This window comes from Notechis scutatus, chromosome 3 (assembly GCF_049901735.1).
Source record: "Notechis scutatus isolate UNSWTSFEM ecotype Mainland chromosome 3, rNotScu1.2, whole genome shotgun sequence".
In the NCBI taxonomy this organism is placed as follows: Eukaryota; Metazoa; Chordata; class Lepidosauria; order Squamata; family Elapidae; genus Notechis; species Notechis scutatus.
The window spans coordinates 102,735,233-102,754,909 of NC_142011.1; the positions used below are offsets into that span (position 1 = coordinate 102,735,233).

The 19,677-nt window shown below is 41.4% G+C and overlaps 1 protein-coding gene across 1 annotated transcript in view; it reads right to left on the reverse strand.

The window, feature by feature from the left end:
• Nucleotides 1–19,677, reverse strand: part of LAMC1 (laminin subunit gamma 1) — a 147,000-nt gene that overhangs the window by 15,135 nt on the left and 112,188 nt on the right. The window contains exons 12-20 of the mRNA XM_026669260.2: nucleotides 17,895–18,116; nucleotides 16,926–17,114; nucleotides 13,210–13,455; nucleotides 10,388–10,541; nucleotides 8,060–8,202; nucleotides 4,679–4,857; nucleotides 3,914–4,070; nucleotides 2,376–2,581; nucleotides 818–897 (exon numbers count right to left, since the gene is read on the reverse strand). Coding sequence (XP_026525045.2) covers nucleotides 818–897; nucleotides 2,376–2,581; nucleotides 3,914–4,070; nucleotides 4,679–4,857; nucleotides 8,060–8,202; nucleotides 10,388–10,541; nucleotides 13,210–13,455; nucleotides 16,926–17,114; nucleotides 17,895–18,116 — 1,576 coding nt within the window. The remainder of the gene's footprint in view (nucleotides 1–817; nucleotides 898–2,375; nucleotides 2,582–3,913; nucleotides 4,071–4,678; nucleotides 4,858–8,059; nucleotides 8,203–10,387; nucleotides 10,542–13,209; nucleotides 13,456–16,925; nucleotides 17,115–17,894; nucleotides 18,117–19,677) is intronic.

Here is a 19,677-nt window from a genome sequence, read left to right on the forward strand (position 1 = left end):
TGCTATGACAATAGACTGAAAGTCAGTTCGCTAGAACATGTCAATGTCCTCAAACCAGAAGATGGAGAAAAAGGCCTGGCAAATGCGGTAGTCAGTTTGAGCAACTGAGTCGCAGAATGCCATAATCATACTAGAGACATACTGCAGACTAGAAGTAGGATTTTTCACTCTCTCAGAGTCCCTTCTTCTAAAATGTCTTCTATTTAAAATCAGAATGAATCTATTAAGAATTAGAATTATGTTAAAATATAAAATACAAGTGCGGCCCACATTTTCCATGAATGGGAAAATCAGAGGATTCCTTCATTTTAAATAAAAACAAGCGGACAGCCCATTCTTTCCAAGCTAATGCTTGTCACATATAAACTTTAAAGAGAAAAGCTGCATACAGTATATGCCTTTTTACAAGTAATGCAGTATATATGTATGTATGTATGTATGTGTAGTTATACAATAGATAAGATGTAACCTTTAGTTAGAGTATACTTAAATAAGCAACACAATTCAAAAAAAGAGTAATACTGTATAACTGCCCCATTATGGGTTTCTTACAATCAGTTCTTTTCAGAGCAGAAAAGAGAAGGGAATGTTTTTTTTAAAGGAATGAGAATTGAGGATAGAAAGAATATGGAAATAGACAACACTTCCTCCAAGGATTGAGGAGGAGACCTTATGATGAAGGTGGTGTAGAGAAGTTACCATTTAATGCATGATGGACTTGGAGAAAGGTTAAACAAAGATGATAGCCTTGGGTACCCCAAAAAGAGGCAGGATTAAGATTATCCAGGGGAATAAAGATAAAGGAGGCATCTCTCACCTTGCAGCCAATTGGCGAGCTTCTTCTGCCAGGATAGTCATGTTATTGGGGTCACTGGTTGATTCTGGTGGAGTGATAGACTGAAAGAGGGAACATAATACTTTCAAAAACCATCTCTTGCATTTTACAATACTATAAGCAGATAACAGTTACTTGTATCAGAGATAAGAAACAGAGAGGTGTGCTAAATCTGGTAACCTTGTGTTGTTCCTCTATTTTCTCTGAACCCTGCCGTGCTGAAGTTTGACCTGCCCTCATTTCCTGCATCCTTCCACCACATGCAGGACACTAATCCTGGATTAATGACCACAAGTTTAAAATGGAAAAATTAGAAAATCAGCAAAGCAATCAATAACTGTCAAATTAATCAGACTGATAAAAATCAAGTTATACTTTTTCTGCGTCCTTCCCTTCTAGACACCAGTTTGTAAATCAATGGTGAAATATGGGATTGGATATTATTTTTCTACATAACCCCATTCACATAGCAACTGTAAAAGAAATGGAATCGGTCACTGGAAATTCATGAAGCTGTTTCAAAAACGCAAAAATTCAGAAAGGCAAGGAGTAGGTCAATGTTTCTCTGTCTGTTCAATGTATTTGTTAAAAATAAAGAAAAACATGATTGTTCTTAAAACAGTTTCACATGGTGTACTGATAGAAAAAAATGTGCAGGGGAAGAAAAGCACATCTTCATGAAGTACAGCCATGCTTATTTGTACGTGGGTGCAAACGATTTCACGAAGGTTTCCTTATGAATACCAATCTTGGTACCTGATTGCAGAGAGAATGTTTTATATTCAGCCAAAGGGCAATGCAAGCAATGCCCCATTACTTGATGGAAATGATTCAATTCCAATCTCTGAGGTGGGGATACAGAAAGGAGAAATTAGGGTTTTCCTCTCAGGGCTTCTACATGAAGTACCGAGACAGTCTTTTTGCATTGTTCAACTGCTTTGGTTTAACCGAAGCATCTTCCACAGAAGACTAGTAAAGTCGAACAGGTGCTTCCAAATGATGTGGTAGCATCACTCTGGTACCTAAATGAGGGGGCCCATGTTCTGTCCAGCCACCCTGCAGGAGTGTTTGGTCAAAGGCTTGATCAAGGCCAAGAGAACCTTCCAGACTTTGCACATACCCACCTCAGCAGTGCTTCAAAACGTTCTGCAGCAGGGCCATCTTTTGATGGGACCCATCAAATTCTGTACATTGGACAATCTTGTGTAACATAGCAAAAAATATACTGCATCTTTATTTTGCATCTTTAGTTCATCTGAGAATCTCTATCTCCGTTATAAGTCCATCTTACAATTTTACTAGGTATTGCTCAGCTTTCATCATTTCCCAGCATGATTTCACAACCTCCCCTGCCCCCTCCAAAAAAAAAGGGCTAGACATTTCAGGGGGGAAATAAGCCACATTCATTACGCAAGTCAATGCTGTAGTAAAGATTTGATTGAGCAATATTCATTTTTCAAAAGTATCATTCTAGCACTCATAAATGATGAATTCCCTCACGAGGTGTGAAATCTAAAGAGAGAATGCAAATGTCACTCACCACATTGGCAATAGCCATCCTTGCCCTGTGGAGCATATTTGAAGCACTGTCAATCAGCCCCTCCGTGTTTTCCACCTGGACTTGGGCTTGCTCAGCCAGGTTTTCTGTCTGTCTAACTGTATTCTGGATGTTCCTCAACCGACCAAGTTGACTTGAAAGGGTTCTGTTAATTTCCTGCAGACGATCCATCAGCCCCTGGTCAACATCTGGAATGAGCAAAACAACAGTGAGTCACACAAAGAAACTAACAAACAGAAGTTTATTATCGCATGTTTTTACCACTAATGGATTTTATGAAACAAGAGAATGGGTACTTCTTGCCTCAAACAGAAAAGTGGCTTATAAATCCAATGAGGTTGGATTAAGGTTTTGGGGGGATTTGCAAAAATCATGACCATAGAAAATATGAAATACTGAGCATAGATTTTTACATAGGAGCTTCACAAAGTGATCTTTCACCCAAGAACAGTGTGGATTTTGTACATCTTCAGAGGAAAGAATTCTCCACTAGGACCAAATGCAGCACATCAGATAATTCAGTAAGAAATATTCTACTGGGTTTTTTCCTCCCAAATTATCTCTTCTGTAAAGTTTTTCACTTATCTCTAACACAAATCAAGTTGAATGTATCTGCTAACATACATGACCTTTGCTATCTTTTTCTCTTCCGAATGACACAGTATAGTTTTAAAATAACAGGAAGCAGAAATTTTAGGTTTTGTGGGCTTAATAAGGTTCCAAGAAGCACCACTGATGTACATAAACAAAAAACTGAGAAGAAAATCCACTCAAGTTTGCTCCTATTGCTCACAGAGTTGAGGACTGAAGTACACATCTAATCTTTTATTTCAAAGTACAGTAGGTATTAGTGTATATGTCACTTTCTCTGTGATGACAGAGACTTTTGAAAAGCTCAAGATAAATATCTTTTTACATAATCTATAATTGTTTAATTTAAATTTAATCTGATACAGCACTTTCTAATATAATCATTAAAATATAAAATACAGTATAAAAATAAAAATAGTTCCAACTACTAGTGCTTTCTCTAACATGGACAGTTTCTTCAGTGTTACTATGAAAACTATCTCTCTTCTCCCATAATGGAAGAATGTCTGATGATGATGATGAAATCTACAGAGATGGCTAAAATCTTCATTAGAATAAAAAAAACTAATATCTATATTTATGGCTAATAGGAAACCCTTTATATTTTGCATGAAACAGAAAAAGAAACAAAAGCAACCATGATTTGTGGTTTTAATGCTCAGAAAAAAATTGGGTAACAGAAAAAACTGCACAAATAAATTGGAAAAGTCTTTCTAATCATTTTGTGGTCTCTCTTTCTGCACTTTTCCTTTTCTTCTGTCTTCCTTTGTTTGTTTTAAACTTTATTAGTTCATGTTAGTGTTTATGTTATTTTTGAAAAACTTTTATTTACAAACACATATACATATTCATATATGAGCGGATTGCTTCTGAAATAAATTATAGGCTGCCAAATTGTATAACTTAATTAACTGATGACAGCCAGCTACCTTTGATATTTTGGGCATCTCGGAGTAAGTCCATGACTTCTCTTTCAGCTTCTTTCAGTCTGTCTTCAAAAGCCTGGTCAGTTATGATGTCATCACCTGTTCCTATGTTAGCTATAAGATTTTCCAGATCGCGCAGCCTCCCCCGTTGCTCCTCAACCTGAACAAGTGAGATACCCAAAGAACAACAAATCAGTAAGAAAACTACACAGGTTTTGAAGGCGCCAGATAAAAAGAAGGATGAACAAAAAGATGTTGAAAATATGCAAAGTGGCTCAGGGATAAATATGCAGATTCCTGGAACTGTTAGAATTAAGACAGATGTAGGTTTTGTATTATTCCTGTTGCTGCTGTTGCTTTTAAGTATGTGACATATTTTTTGCTAGTACAGTGGAAGGTCGCAACCAAATTGGGTGACAACCAGAATTTTTGCTTCTGGTTGCGAACAGATCTTCAGGTGGTGACCAAGCAAACCCAAAAATTGCTGTGGCGATTTTCCCTGCCGCGGCAATTTCCCCTTTGGCACCATTTTTTGGGGGGGCTTTTTTGGTCCGCGCATGCGCAGATGGTCGTGCTTCCGGTCACAACCAAATCGGGTTGCAACCATAGTACTGGAATGGATTACAGTCGCGACCTGAGGTTCCACTGTGTAACATTTTTGGGCCAAGCACATATGTGTATCATATTAATTTTCTTCGTTATAAAAATATGTAGGCTCCAAATTGGCAAAATTAGCTATAAACTAGCAAATGTTGTAATCGGTATGACCTTATCTTTCACCAATCTGTAACATGCAGGACATTCTTGACAACCAGGCCAGGATCGATTGTAGAAGTAGTTTTCTTCACACTGGTCACAGCGGATTCCCACAAAGCCTTCTTTGCACTCACAACGGCTGTCTTCTTTGCACTGAAGGGAGTGGGAACCTTCAGGGTTACAGTCACAAGCTGAGGAAACACAAGGCATTTAAACATTGAACAGGGAAGAGGCCAATGAGACAAGAACAATCTGAAAAATCTTTAATCTTGGGATATCTATTAAACCTCTTTCAAATGTCAATGGATTGGTGCTTACTATACAATAGCCTTTAGCTACTAGGAAAATAAGGCATTGCTGACTTTTACCTGTTAAATGAAGCCAGAATTTGTACATACAGTACAGGTAGTCCTCAATTTACAATAGTTCATTTAGTGACTGTTCGAAGTTCCAAAGGCACTGAAAAAGTGACTTATGGGCATTTTTCACACTTATGACCTTTACAGCCTCTCCATGGTCACATGATCAAAATTCAGATGTCTGGCAACTAACTCACATTTATGATGGTTGCAGTGTCCTGGGGGTCACGTGATTACCTTTTGTGACCTTCTGACAAGCAAAGTCAAAGCCAGATTCACTTAACAAACTGACTTAAGAACAAAGAAACTAACTTAGGAACTGCAGTCATTCACTTAACAACTATGGCCCTGAAAAGTTGTAAAACGGGAGCAAAATTCACTGAACAAATGTCTCACTCAGCAACAGAAATAAATGTGGAGCTCAATTGCAGCACTAAGTCGAGGAAAACCTATGCATGGAAAGTTCTAGCACTTCTGAAAGACGAAGTGGAGCAAGAAAAGATTCTCTGATGCTGCTGTTATGAACAAACTACCGCTTTGTGAAACAACAATGACAGAAAGGAGTCTTTACTAACGACTAACGACCAAAATTGAGCCCCACTTTTCTGTTGTTAGGTGGGACATCTGTGAAGTGAGTTTTGCCCCATGTTACCACCTTTCTTGCCACAGTTGTTCAGCAAACTACTGCAGTTGTTAAATAAAATCGTGCCACTGGCTTTGCTTCTCAGAATCTGGCTGGGAAGGTTACAAATGGGGGTCACATGACCCCTTGACAGTGCATCTGTCGTAAACACACGCCATAGTTGTTAAGGGAATCGCCACAGTTGTCAAATTAGTAACACGGTTGTGTTAAGTGAATCTGGCTTCCCTGTTGATTTTGCTTGTCAAAATGTTGCAAAAGCTTATCAGACTTTGATCTTTGACCTTTGACCTCATATGACCTTGGGACATATGAGTCAGTTGCCAAGCACCTGAATTTTGATCACATGATCATGCGGATGCTACGAAAGTCATAAATGTGAAAAACGGGTCATGAGTCACTTTTTCCCCCCCCAGTGCCTCTGTAACTTTGAACTGTCGCTAAATGAACTGCTGTAAGTTGAGGACTACCTGTATTCACATGAAGGGGAGGTTTATTATTATCATGTGGCCCAAACCAGCATCTTCCGGATGCTTTGGGACAGGAACTCCCAGAATTTCCACCCAGACTAGTTTGCTAGTTTGGATTTTGTAGCAGCTGCTATCCTAAAATGTCTGGTGAGTATATACAGATGAAAAATATTGACATGCCAAGAAAATAACAGCAGTGAGGGATCCTGTCTAGTCCTTGTGGCTCGTTTTTTTTATCCTGTCTGATTCACCACTCTATCATGACTCCATAGTTACCTTGTGTTATTTTACCATAAAAAAAGCAATGATGCAGCAAATGTAACTGTAAATAGTCTGACTCTATGCGTCATACCTGTCCCACCTAGCCTCGGTTAGGGCGTGCCTCTCAGTGAAAATACATAGTGACCGTTCAAAGCAGTGGTGGTATTCGACAGGTTCTGCCCGGTTCTGGCGAGTCGGTAGGAGTGATGAGCAGCGCTGACCGAACCGCTTCTCTCCCACCGCTCTGCTGTTGGGCCCACCCTCCCAGCCGGGCTCCTATACTGACTTTTATCCGCTGAATTTGAAGCACAGCTGCTTTGCGCGGCATAGAAGAGTGTCGCGCGGTAGCTGCTGAAGCGACCGGGATCGTGCAGGCTTGCAGGAGGCGAGTTAGAATGCCTCTGCGCCTGCGCCCAAGCCACGCCCACCGAACCGATGGCAACAATATTTGAATCCCACCACTGGTTCAAAGCTACAAAAAAAATGACTTATGACTGGTTTTCCCACTTATGACCATTGTAGCATTCCAAAGTCAGGTGACCAGGATTTGGGCCCTTGCCAACTGGCGTATGTTTATGATAGTTGCACTGTCAAGGGGCACCATTTGTAGCTTTCCCAGCCAGATTGGCATGGTTCGTTTAACAACTGCAGTGATCCGCTGAACCACTGTGTCAAAAAGGTCATAACAACTGCCTTGCTGAGCAGTGGAAACATCGGGCTCAATTGAAGTCGTAAATCAAGGACTACCTGTGTAATGTGACAAAAGTATGTGTTTGCTGTGCATTTCTGTTGTTTAAGGTATGTTCACGTTCAAAGTTACACTTGCTATTGGTATAATTTGTGTTTGTGGTCCAAATGCCAGCTCCATTTACAAACCAGAGTATGTGAATTAGAAACTAGACTCAAAAGAATATGCTTCAATTAATTTTCCTCTTCCCATTTTGCATTTAATGACGCCAAGCTGTATCCCAACAACATTTGACACTGCCATTGCAGCTTGGCATCAATACGTTTATGATACAGAACGATGGCAATTCCTCAAAAGGAGAAGGAAGCAGGGTAATTATTTTGAAGATGACAGAAGAGAATGCACCTGGCGTTCCCAAAGCCAACTCTACAAGTCCTCCTTTGCAGGAAGCTAGCATTATATATGCAGTGGATCACCATATCCAAATCTATTCATCCAAGGCTATTTTTTTTAAAAAAATAAGGAAATGGGGAGGATTAAATAAATAGGAATGTATGTCCTAGATTTTACACTTTCCATGTTCTCAGTATGAGTTAGTTGCTAAAGGACACATTCCGCAGCAACAGCGTAGGAGTGTAAGAGCCAAAAACCAGGTCAGTTCTGGGACAAAATTCAGGGCAAGTATTTATGACAAGGAGCAGCAGATGGTCTACTAGTATATGCAATCCGAATGCCCTAGAGACAGAAAGCAAGACTCATATAACTGCAAAAACATCCTTGCTGGACTTGAAATGAGAAAACATGCAAGAGGCAGACAAAGAGGAGAAAAGAATTAAACCTCTTGTGATGTCCAAGTCTAAGGACAGACACATTAGTAGCGATGAAAAGATTCTCCATACAGAGCATCAGAGATGGAAAAACAAGTGGATGAGGAAAAGTTGGGACAGGGAATTGGGTCTTCCCCACTCCCCTTACGTTTGCAGCCTTCAGGACCAAATCCAAAATGGTTGGCTTCACACCTCTCACAACGCTGGCCGGTAACGCCTGGCTGACACTCGCATTGCCCGGTCTGAATGTCACAGTGGCCATTAGTGGAGCCCAGAGGATGGCAGTTACATCTAGGAGAGGAAGAGCAATGCATGCATCTCAACATCAATGAACACGGGTAAGGAAACAAGGGTGTGCCTTATGCTTGTCATGTTCTGATTTGACCAATACAGGAGTCTCCAAACTTGGCAACTGTAAGGCTTGTAAGCATAGCTGGCTGGAGAATTCTGGGAGTTGAAGGCCACAAGTCTTACAGTTGCCAAGTTTGGAGACCCCTGGACTAATATGTCAATTAAAAACAAAACATGTTGCCCAAAGGGATGTAAGTATGGGATGAAAGACAGATGTCATTTGCCTACACAATTGGTCAAAAGGAAATGCAGCACTCAACAGTAAAGCTCCAATTAGAAAATACCTACTTTCTGTGAATTAAAGCCGTTCAGAAATGCAGTATTTGAGGCACAATGAAGACTTTTACATTTACATTTAATATTCAAGCAAATGGTTTTAAAGTACCTATTATAAAGTAAAATACAGGTAGTCCTCTCTTAGTGACTTTTTGAAGTTACAACCGATTCCTCCCCCTCCCCCCAAAACTACTTATGATCTGGTTCTGAAATTCCAACAGCTGCATCAACTCCAATGGTCAACCGACTGCATTTTTGGCTCATTGCAAAATCTCACTTTTATGGCCAATTGCAGTATTCAGCGGTCACAGGACCATGGTATGTCCAATGATACAGCCAATGCAAAAAGAAGTCGTAAAATCGGATCCAGTCAAATGGATGCCTTGATTTTACGATGTCACGATTTATGGCTGTTAAGTTGAAGACTACCTGTATTTGAACTCTTAGTTATCTTCTAAGCCTTGAGATAATTTTGAAAGCTTGTTTGGCATGAAACTTGACTAATTTTCCTATCCTTCATTTTAATCCAAGGCTTTAGGCTCCATATACAACCCCTCAGAAACATTATCTTCCTCTAAACATGAACATTGACCCAGATAATGTAACTTCCCAGTTATACAGTATAATAACATCTGCGGCTCCTTTTGGCTCTGGTCCTTTGCAAGCAGGACAGTCTGACCTCCGTAGCTGCAATGGAATTAAAGCAGATGAGGCACCCACACCACACCCTGAATAAATGAGAAAGTCTGGTGTTTGTTGCTATTTCCACTCTCTTTTTGAACACAGCCAGATACATGGACTCCAGGGATGGTTAGATTAGATGGCAGGTTTTGAAAGACACCAGGGGGCGAGGACAGATTGTCAGAGCCCCACAGGCCTCCCTTTCTGAATTTAAATATTTAAACATTGAAATATTGAAAAGAAATAGCCTCAAAGAAGCTTTGATTCTCAGATCGGTTCCTCTGCCCCCGCTTTAATGTTGGAAGTTTCTCTCTCCTTAGAGAATAGTTTGTTTTCTGTTCTTTTCCTTTTAAATGATTTGCATTGTCTTAAAGTAAAATAAGGTGAAGGTAAAAGACTCCAACTTCTGGGGACTACCAGCAGACGTCCATGCAGTTTTCTCAGGAAAGGGGTTTTCTATTGTGTTCTGGGATGTTTTTCCACCTCCTGCTCCATCCTACCCCCTTGCTATTCTCTCTCTTGCCTTCCCATTCAAGTATTAACCACACTGAACCTTGCTTAGCTTTCAGAAAACATCAAGGTTGGCTAGGTGCTGCCATCTGCTGCAGACTAATGGGAAGATCCGACAACAAAAATAAATCAATAAGTCAATTTATCTTGTGTGTTTGTACACTGTTCAGTTGAAAGTGTTACACGGAACAACAATAAGATCTCTGCTTTATTGAGTTAGCAGTTTAAAACGCACCAGTGGCAGGAGAAGGAAAAGTAACTGGGGAAGAAAGTGCACACGTGTCATTTCATGTATTGAGGCTTCATTTCAGGAAAGGTAGGGCGATATTGGGTTTTTTTTTTTAGGAAGGCATGCAAAGCATAAATCAGGGGTCCCCAAACTTGGAAACTTTAAAACTTGTGGACTTCAACTCCTAGAATTCTGGAAGTTGAAGTCCACAAGTCTTAAAAGTTGCCAAGTTTGGAGACCTTTGGCATAAATGGTCACAGGGGAGACGGGAGGCAATCTGCTGCAGACAGCTTTCTATAAAAGTCAATTTGTAAATCTTAACAGCTGCTTTTAACAAAAGCTCCTCTACTCTTGGGAAACCTCTCTGATGATGTCTCATCCATCCAGGCCACCAGCGTTCAATTCCAATGTCAGGAAAGAAGATCTCACCTTTCACAGCCACGCCCACTTTGCAGGTTGTAAAAACCTGGCTCGCAGGAGCTGCAGTCCCTCTCTGTGACGTGTGAAAGGCATTCACACTGGCCTGTTACTTGATTGCAGCTTCTCTGTAAATTTGCTGTGCCGTAAGGATTACAATTGCAAGCTACAAAAATAAAAGCATAAAAGGCATCACGATGGGTTTTCCAACCAGAAGGAATTCAGAGGGCGGTTGCAGGAAGCCTAATTCCCATTTTCACACTTTGGAAATAGTAACCCTTTTGCCTTCAAGAGGGCCATTAGGCAAAGGAAATGTAACAGCTCCAAGTTAGTATTTAGTCTCTTTGCTCGTCAAACATGTGCCTACATATTGCAATGCATCTCAGTGGGATAGGTTAGAAAGAATACTTGGCACGATTTATAAACAAAGTGTTCTGCCAGAGGTGGGGTGGGGGAACCATTTCTTCTGACCACATCACAAACAATCCATAAATACACAAGTTGGAAGCCATAATCCCTCTTTGGTCAAGCATTTGGATGGAACAACTGAACCTTCCACTCTCTCCAGGTTCCACAAATTTCTGCAGCCATTGACTGATTGGGAGATGAGGACTTTATACTACTTTCAGGGTGTAACTGAGACATCTTTCTAGCAGTCAATTTTTTGTGTGTGGCTATTTCAAATATTAAAAAGATGCCTCAAAAGAGAAGTTAAGAGGGTTGTACTTTATTTTACCGTGTTTCTCACAAAATAAGGCCAGGCCTTATTTTTTTTTGACCCCTGAAAAAACGGGTAGGCCGGCTTTTTGGCGTTGACTTAATTTCCTCCCCCACCTACAGCGGCCCATACGCACGTACCTTGCCGCGAGGCCGCTTCTTTCGGCAGACAAAAGCTCCCTTGAAGGCAGAATCCCCAGCCGCTTCAGGGCGAGGCGTGGCTGCCCATGTCCCCTCACCTTTAGGCAGTCTTGTTCGGGCGATGGAAGCTCCCCAAATGCAGTCACCAGCCACTTCAATCGGCCGGTAGAAGCGGCCTCGCAGCGAGGGGAATGTGTGTGTGTGTGTGTGCGCGCTCGCCCGAGGCCGCTTCTACCGGCCGATCAAGTGGCTGGTGACTGCATTTGGGGAGCTTCCATTGCCCGAAAGAGACTGCCTAAAGGCGAGGGGACATGGGCAGCCACGCCTCGCCCGAAGCGGCTGGGGACTCTGCCTTCAAGGGAGCTTTGTCTGCCAATAGAAGCAGCCTCGCGGCGAGGTGTGTGTGTGTGTGTATGTGCGCTCGCCCTGAGGCCGCGTCTACCGGCCGATCGAAGCTCCCTTGAAGGCAGAGTGCCCAGCCGCTTCGGGGCGAAGCGTGGCACACACACACTCCCCTCGCTGCGAGGCCGCTTCTACCGGCCGATTGAAGTAGCTGGTGACTGCATTTGGGGAGCTTCCATCGCCCAAAAGAGACTGCCCTAAAGGCGAGGGGACACGGGTAGCCACGCCACGCCCTGAAGCGGCTGGGGACTCTGCCTTCAGGGAGCTTCAATCGGCTATCAGGATATTCTGGCCTGGGCTACCTGCAGGGCACTCCTAAAGGCAAGTTTGCTCCCCATCCCCCCACCCTTCCCCCGCCCATTTCTCTTCACCTCGTGTAGTTCTAACAAACGATGTGAAAAATGGCGGGGAAAAGCATGGTTTGAATAGGCCTAATTTTGGGGGCGGGGCTTAATTTCACCTCATGCCTAGAAATCATGCTGGGCCTTCCTATTGGTGGAGGCCGTATTGTTGGAGAAACACGGTACTAAATTTGCTCCTTTACATTAACATGAGACTTTAATACTAATTAGTTTAGAGGAAAGCTACCAAGATGGTGAGGGAACCAAGTTCTATGAGGAAGAGTAAGGGACTTATCTTTCATTCAGCAGACTCAAAGATTCCAGCAAAGCTTCTGTACAAACCCTACAGAAGTGCTAGACAATTTCTGTAAGAATAGTTCTATGATCACGGATTCTGAAGGTCTTTGCTTGCTCATAAGATACTGGTTCCAAGGCACATGCCAAATCTTCTGTTACATTACAGAGGCAGAAGAAACAACAGCTGCTGAAAGTACTGGGAAGCATCTCCCAGCTGATCCCCTGGCCAAATAAATTTTTTTGGGGTGGGAGAGCTTTTCTCCTGAAGAAAGGGGCAGACTGATGTCCTAGAATTGGACTTTTATGCATTACTGAGGAAAAAAAACCTACCTACCTGAGGAAAGGAAAAAAGAAACCTTGCCCTTTAAGGAATAGACAAAGTTATTTCCTTTTGTGGATTCAAATTTCCCGGCTGGGAGAAATGCAAAATGATTTGGTCAGCTGCGTTGAAAGTCAGAATCAGTTTATTAATAGGAAGGCAGGTAAGAAATCTCACAGCGTTCCTAGGATTAATCTAATAAGTGAGTAGAGAAACTCCTTTTTTATACCCTTCAGATCCTTTGATTTTGTAAGTGTGAACCTTTGAAGTCTTTGATTTGTGTGTGCGTGATGAGTTCCTGTCTTTTGATATTGGGATCTCTTCCTGGGATCTTGGTAACTGTTTTTTGTAGCTGTTTGTTGCATTAGGTTGCAATATCCTGTTATGCCTTTTGATTTGCTTTTCACAAGTTTTTATAACTTGCCATCTATTTGATTTCTATGGGAAAGGATCTTAGCTAGTTTGTAGGGGGTTTTTTTCTCTGTATCTCATGCCTGTAATTTTCTCCTTCCTTTGTTGTGAAAAGCAAGCTGGCTCCAGCTATTTTAATAGCCCTACTTGACAAAGGGTGGGGGCTGTTTCCCTAGAAGAGGGGGGAATCGTAACTTCCAACATACCTTTGCACTTATCCTCTGGATTCTGAGCTAAGGGATTCCCAAAGAAACCATCTTTGCATCGGTCACAGTAGAAACCAGCTGTGTTGTAAATGCACTTCAAACATTCTCCTGTCAAGCGGTTGCAATTCCCAACTGCATTGGGATCAATGTTGTCACTGCACTGGCAGAGGCGACATTGCCTGAAGGGGCCATTTTGGCCAAGAGGATCTCCAAAGTAACCGTCATCACACAGCTCACACCTTTTACCTGTAGGTCCAGGAAACAGGTATATTAGAACATACACAAAATAAATACTGTAATCCATGCAAAAAAAAAAATGACTAAGGTAGAAAACTAGCTGAGAAATTATGGAAAACTTCAATTTTTCAGTCTCAACAGTGAAGTGTTAACAGAACTGTAGCCAATATGGGCTCAATGAAAAGCACAGACTTCAAAAGGAATGCTGAAGCTTTCAGAAATAGTACTGGTAATCCTTGACTTGCAACCACAATTGAACCCCAAATTTATGTTGCTAAGTTGTTAAGTGAGTTTTGCCCCATTTTATGACCTTCCTTGCCACAATTGTTAAGTGAATCGCTGCAGTTAAGTTGGCAACACGATTGTTAAGGGAATCTGGCTTCCCCATTGACTTTGCTTGTCAGAAGGTTGCCAAAGGGGATCATATGACCCTGAGACACTGCAATCATCATAAATACGAGCCGGTTGCCAAGCATCCCAAAACAAATCATGCGACCATAGGGATGCTGCAATGCTCATAAGTGGGGAAAATGGTTATAAATCTCTCTTTTTTTTCAGTGCTGTTGTAAGTTCAAACAATCACTGAATGAACTGTTGTAAGTCGAGGACTACCTGTATTTGAAAAACCCAATAAATCATTAAGCTGTATTCTTGCTCACTAAGAATACATCTCAATGAGGACTCAGCATCCTTCGGAGGCATATGTACTGGGTCAAAAAAGAAGTGAAACAGGAGATAAGACGATAACAAGACCCTGACATAGATGCCATGTCAGTTGGATTAGAAGATCTTCCAGCCCTATGATTCTATAGTCTATGAATGGCTAGAAATCTGAAGGAAACTTTCCCGAGACCTGCTTGTTTGTTATTCAGATTGATTTTTTTTTTGTACAGAGACAGAAGCACAATTTGGCTTAGCAGTAATACATCAGTTATAACAACAAAAAAGGAAGAGAAGAAAAAAGCTTCTCCAAAGCCAATGAAAGCACTTAGGAAATAAGGATTGCATTTTCCATTCACAAATCCAGTATTTTAACCAGACCCTTTGGAAATAATGCTCCAATTATTAAAACACCGACTGCAAAGCACTGAAAATGACCCTTGAGGCAGTCCAGACATAAAACTCCCCTCTGTAGTTTCATGAAATGACTACGTTGCAACCTCTTTAAACAAGACTTAACTTGGGCAGCCACTAGAAAAGTTGCCAAGTTTCTAGCAATAGCTATGGCTTGCAAAAATTAGTTGGCCTCTTCCCTTCATTGTTAATTGTTTCATGTTTGGTCTCCCTGTATTTTAAGTTTTGTATCTGTGTTTATTGGTGTGAAGATGGTGATGATGATGATGGCAAAAAGAAATAGAAGGAAATGCTAAATAATAAAACAGCTACAATAAGTTTCTTTTAAAAACAGTTCTTACTGATGAAGTGAAGTGAAGGGGAAAAAAACGTAATGGCAGACTGTCATGCAATATGGAGTTCAAGTAACCTACAGAAGAAAAACCCATAAATTCATTGATTTTTGAAAATGGGACTGTACTTACTTTGACCAAGCTATAGCTGGTGACAAATTCCAGAGTTAAGAAGCAGAGCAAAAACAAAGAAAAGGCAAAAAGTACATAAACCATCACCTGACAAGAAGTAACATTAGAAGAATGGAAAGATCAAAAGTTAAATGGAAACCAGTTTAACAACACAGTGCAGTACCGTTTCAAAGGAACTTCCTTAAACACCCTTTCCCCAACCTGAGTGTTCTCCAAATGTGCAAGGTTCAATTTCTAGAATTTCTGAGCTAGCAGAGCTACTACTGACAATTTTAGTAGTTGAAATTCACACAGCTGAATGGTGCCAAATTTGGGGAAATCTGGGATATAAGAAACAAGACTTAACAGCAACATTAAGAGGAAATGTTTTTTATAATCTAAGAGGGAGGCAAAAATATTTGGGAAATAGGTAGATAAAGGAAGAACCCATTTATCATATATTTAGTTGGAGGCTTTTTGCTCTATATATCATAGAATATTTATGCTAATGGATTCCAAATGTGCATTAGGTTACCTGGATTTTTCAATTTTTTAAAATGGTTTTCTTCAAGTGCATAGAGCTCCTATACAAAATGGGATCATTTATAGACTGGGATCACCCATTTAAAATTTTGAAAAGTGTAAGCATGCACTAAGCTTCTAGGTAGGTAATGATTATCTAGCAATCGATTGACAGGAGAGAAAATAAAGAGTTAGAAGCAAAGGACCTTCAGAGAAAGCAGGATCTCAGCCTGAAACATGGCTGTTCAGACTGATAAGGAAAAAAGAAAGAACACTGGACACAGCCTCAATAAATCCAGCATTCAGAAAGGCACAGGAAAGTTGATTTTGTGTTTACTTTTATGACTCAGACAAGTTGGGTCATGGACAGACACTCTGTGCAACCATCTGAAAGCTGCCTCCTCTAAGAGTGACACATTTGCCAAGATTGGCCAATTTCTTTATTCCTTGGGGCCAGCTCTAACATTGTTTCAGTCATAAAACAAGGAAAAAGGAGTGTGATTTCTTCCACCAGCTGTAATGGTGGAGGGGTCCAAGCATTTACTGAGGCCATTGTTAAAAGGCTATTTTTCTTATGCTTTCCTGGAAACTTGCCATACACGTTTTTGAAACAGCTTTTCCATTTTAATGGGCTCTAAGGTTGATTTCTCCACTGAACAGATAACCAGGATTAATGTATAAAATTCTACTGGGGAAATAAATCATTTGGGAGGGAGGGAGGGGAAGGAAGGAAGGAAGGAAGGAAGGAAGGAAGGAAGTAGGAAGTTATTAATTACTATCAGCCAGTAACTTGAATTAGGAGTGCCTAAATGGCTCAGTGGCTAAGATGCTGAGCTTGTTGATCAGAAGGTTGGCGGTTCAAATCCCTAATGCCACATAACGGAGTGAGCTCCCATTACCGTATTGTCCCACCTTCTGCCAACCTAGCAGTTCGAAAGCACGTGAAAAATGCAAGTAGAAAAACAGGGACCACTTTGGTGGGAAGGTAACAGCGTTCTGTGCGCCTTCGGCATTTAGTCACATGACCACGGTGACGTCTTCGGACAGCGCTGGCTCTTCATCTTAGAAACAGAAATGAGCATCGCCCCCTGGAGCCAGAAACGACAAACACGCATGTGCAGGGGAACCTTTGCCTTTACTTTAAATGAATTTTGCAAAGCTCCTACATTTATATTTTTGGTTCAGGCTCCAGGGCTGTCATAGAAATTGCATTTCTGGAATGATTGATCCAGAAGTTGACATTTCCATCCTTACTCAAATAATTCTCCTTTGCTTGTTTGTTGCATAAAAATGAGATTCAATATGTCTGAACTTTGGAAAAGTCTATGTTTGCTGAAAAAAACAGAACAAATTCAAATCCATTCATTACTCTTCTACCCAGCAATGCAACAGAACTTGCCAAAGCTGTGTCTTCATAATGAGAATTCAACAAGAGCATACCTGTGGTTCCAGTTGGACAACTGGTACAGACCACTTCCTTGGTCTTGGGAACTACAGCACAGCTTGAACCCCCGTGACATGGACATGGCTGGCAATCTGAAGAGGTGCCTGTGGTGGCATCACCATAATAACCATCACTGCACTTTTCACAGTGAGGACCTGCAGTGTTATCTCTGCAGTCACATGCTCCTAGGGGTAAAGAGAGGAAAGCTGATCATCCAGAGGCTGAAACACTAGAGCAGCAGCTACCTCACAGGGGATTCTCCAGATGTAGCACAATATCCTGTTTTAGATGCAGACAAGGGAAAGCAGTGCATAAAGCAACATGTTTTTATACATAAAAAGAATATGGAATATGACCGTGATGGTGAACCTATGGCATGTGTGCCGGAAGTGGCACGTAGAGCCACTTCTGCCAGCACGCGAGAGGTCACCCGGAAGAGCCCCACTGCATATGCGCACACGCCGCCCACCCGCCGACTGTCTGGTATCTGGCATGCATGCATGGGATGCGGGGATGCGCGGGAGATGTACGGGCATGCACAGAGATGTGAGGGTGTGCAGGGAGTCTCGTGCGCATGCGCAGACATGTGGCATGCATGGGGGGATCACGTACATGCGCAGGGGGCAAGGGGGGTGCGTGCATTGCCTTCTGGGTGCTGGCATGCGAGCACGCATGCGTGAGCGCGCACACAATTTTCGGCATGGGATCCCAAAAAGGTTAGCCACCACTGGAATATGACATTTAAAAACTAAAATAAAGAATATTAGATTAGTAAGGCATTCATTCAAGGTGATATCTAGGTCAATATTTCTCAACCATGGCCCAAAATTCCCCCACCAGTTGAAGTCCATTCATCTTTAAATTATCAAGGTCGAGTAACACTAGTCTAGATAATCATCACATCCAGGACATCAAAGTGCAAAACAAAATCTAGCACCAACAATATTCCCCATTATTCTCCTTACCAGATTCAGGGTTGCAGGTTTCACTGTGCTCGTTGCAGAAACATGGCACACAAGGACTATAAGGTCCAAGTCCTGGAGTCTCCCTTCTATAGCCCTGGGCACAGGTTTCACAGAACTGCCCCAGGTATCCTGCCGGACACATACAATTCTCCACCCAAGTTGCTGGTATTCCAGGCCCACGGTGAGCGCTCACGATAGTAACATCATGCAAATACCCAGCACCTGAAGGGGGGAAAAAAAGGCATCAAGATGAGTAAGATGTGTTGATGACAGCCTCCATAACACGCCAAAGGAGCGCCACTGCTTCCAGACAAGTCACTTTGGCTTTGTTTAGAGTTTCCAACCATAGCCACATCAGAGCCATAAAAAGTTATTTTTTTCTCCTAACTTTCGCATTAGCACTGTTTTCTGATTGGCTGATATGGAAGGAGAGAAAAGACTTCAATGAACCTACATCTCAAGGGTCACCAATAACTTTGGCCTTCTTTTGCTATTCAGAGGACTTTCTCCCATATTTTAAAATTTATATTTGGGAGGGGAGCAGAGACTCTGTCTTGTGGGTTTCGACTTGACATAAGTCCCCAATTGGTTGTTATATCTCATTTCTATGAGATATATGGTATATCTCATTTCTATGGCTCAAGAATCCAGGATTTCCCCAGTGATTTATAATCTTAACCACATAACCACAGCATTTAAACACGCACATGTGCACACACACAATAAAATACAATTATAGAACAACATCCCTGTCATCATAATTTAAAGCATCATGTAAATTTACCCAGCATCAAACAATACTCGCTTCCAAGACCCCGAGGAATAATTGTGCGTTCCTAATAATTTGGCTGCTTTGTTCTTTGTGTCAGAATTGGAGATGACTGGATTTCATATCAAAATGTATCCTCTGCACTGACCAAAATATTGTATGGCAAAATATAAAAAAATAATTGGGGGTCTTTTTGATTGTTAAAACATTGGATTTATAGGTCATGCTTGACTCTGCCAAGTATGTTACTTTAATGTGCTGCTTCAGCATGGTAACCATGTCGTAGTCTCTTGATTTAGAAAAAGGTTTTGCGGAGATTCCCTTAGTCCCCTTTCAACACAATGGTATACTTCCATCCAAGACATTTTGTGAGCTCATAAATGTTTGATCATTAATACTCAGGCAAAGGTTATTTTCTAACAAATGAATCACGTGTTATAATTACTTCTTGGTCTGGAGCCAGGCTAAAGAAGATGGCCCTGGCCATCTTCCTTTACTTACTGGATTAGTCCTTCCTTTGCCTTAATCATGGTTTTGTCTTAGATAGCAACAAAAGGAAATTATGACGCTGGCTCCCCTCATAATCAATCAAGACTTATCAATCCACCTCAATAGTTTTAAATCGAAGATTTTTGGAAGATTCTATTCTTACTTTTTAAAATCACATTTTAATTATAATTAGAAAGGAAAGAGAGTTATTATTGTTAAGGCCATAGGGCACATTTCCTTTTATTTGTAAGAAGCTGCCCATTTCACCTGAAGTGACTCTGGGCGGCATACAGTAAAAACCAAGGATTACAACGTTTTGCCAACCCATAATCAAATTATTTATCTGGTTCCTATTTTGTAAGCAAGGTGTTCAAGGAGTCAATATTACTTTAAGATCAGGGCCTACCCACAATGTCAAGATACCACTGTGGACAGATGTCTTGCCTTTGTACAGTAAAGGCTGAGAAGCACAGATGTGGCAACCAGCCAAACATTCTCCCTGTAAAAGCATGGGTGGGTAAGGAA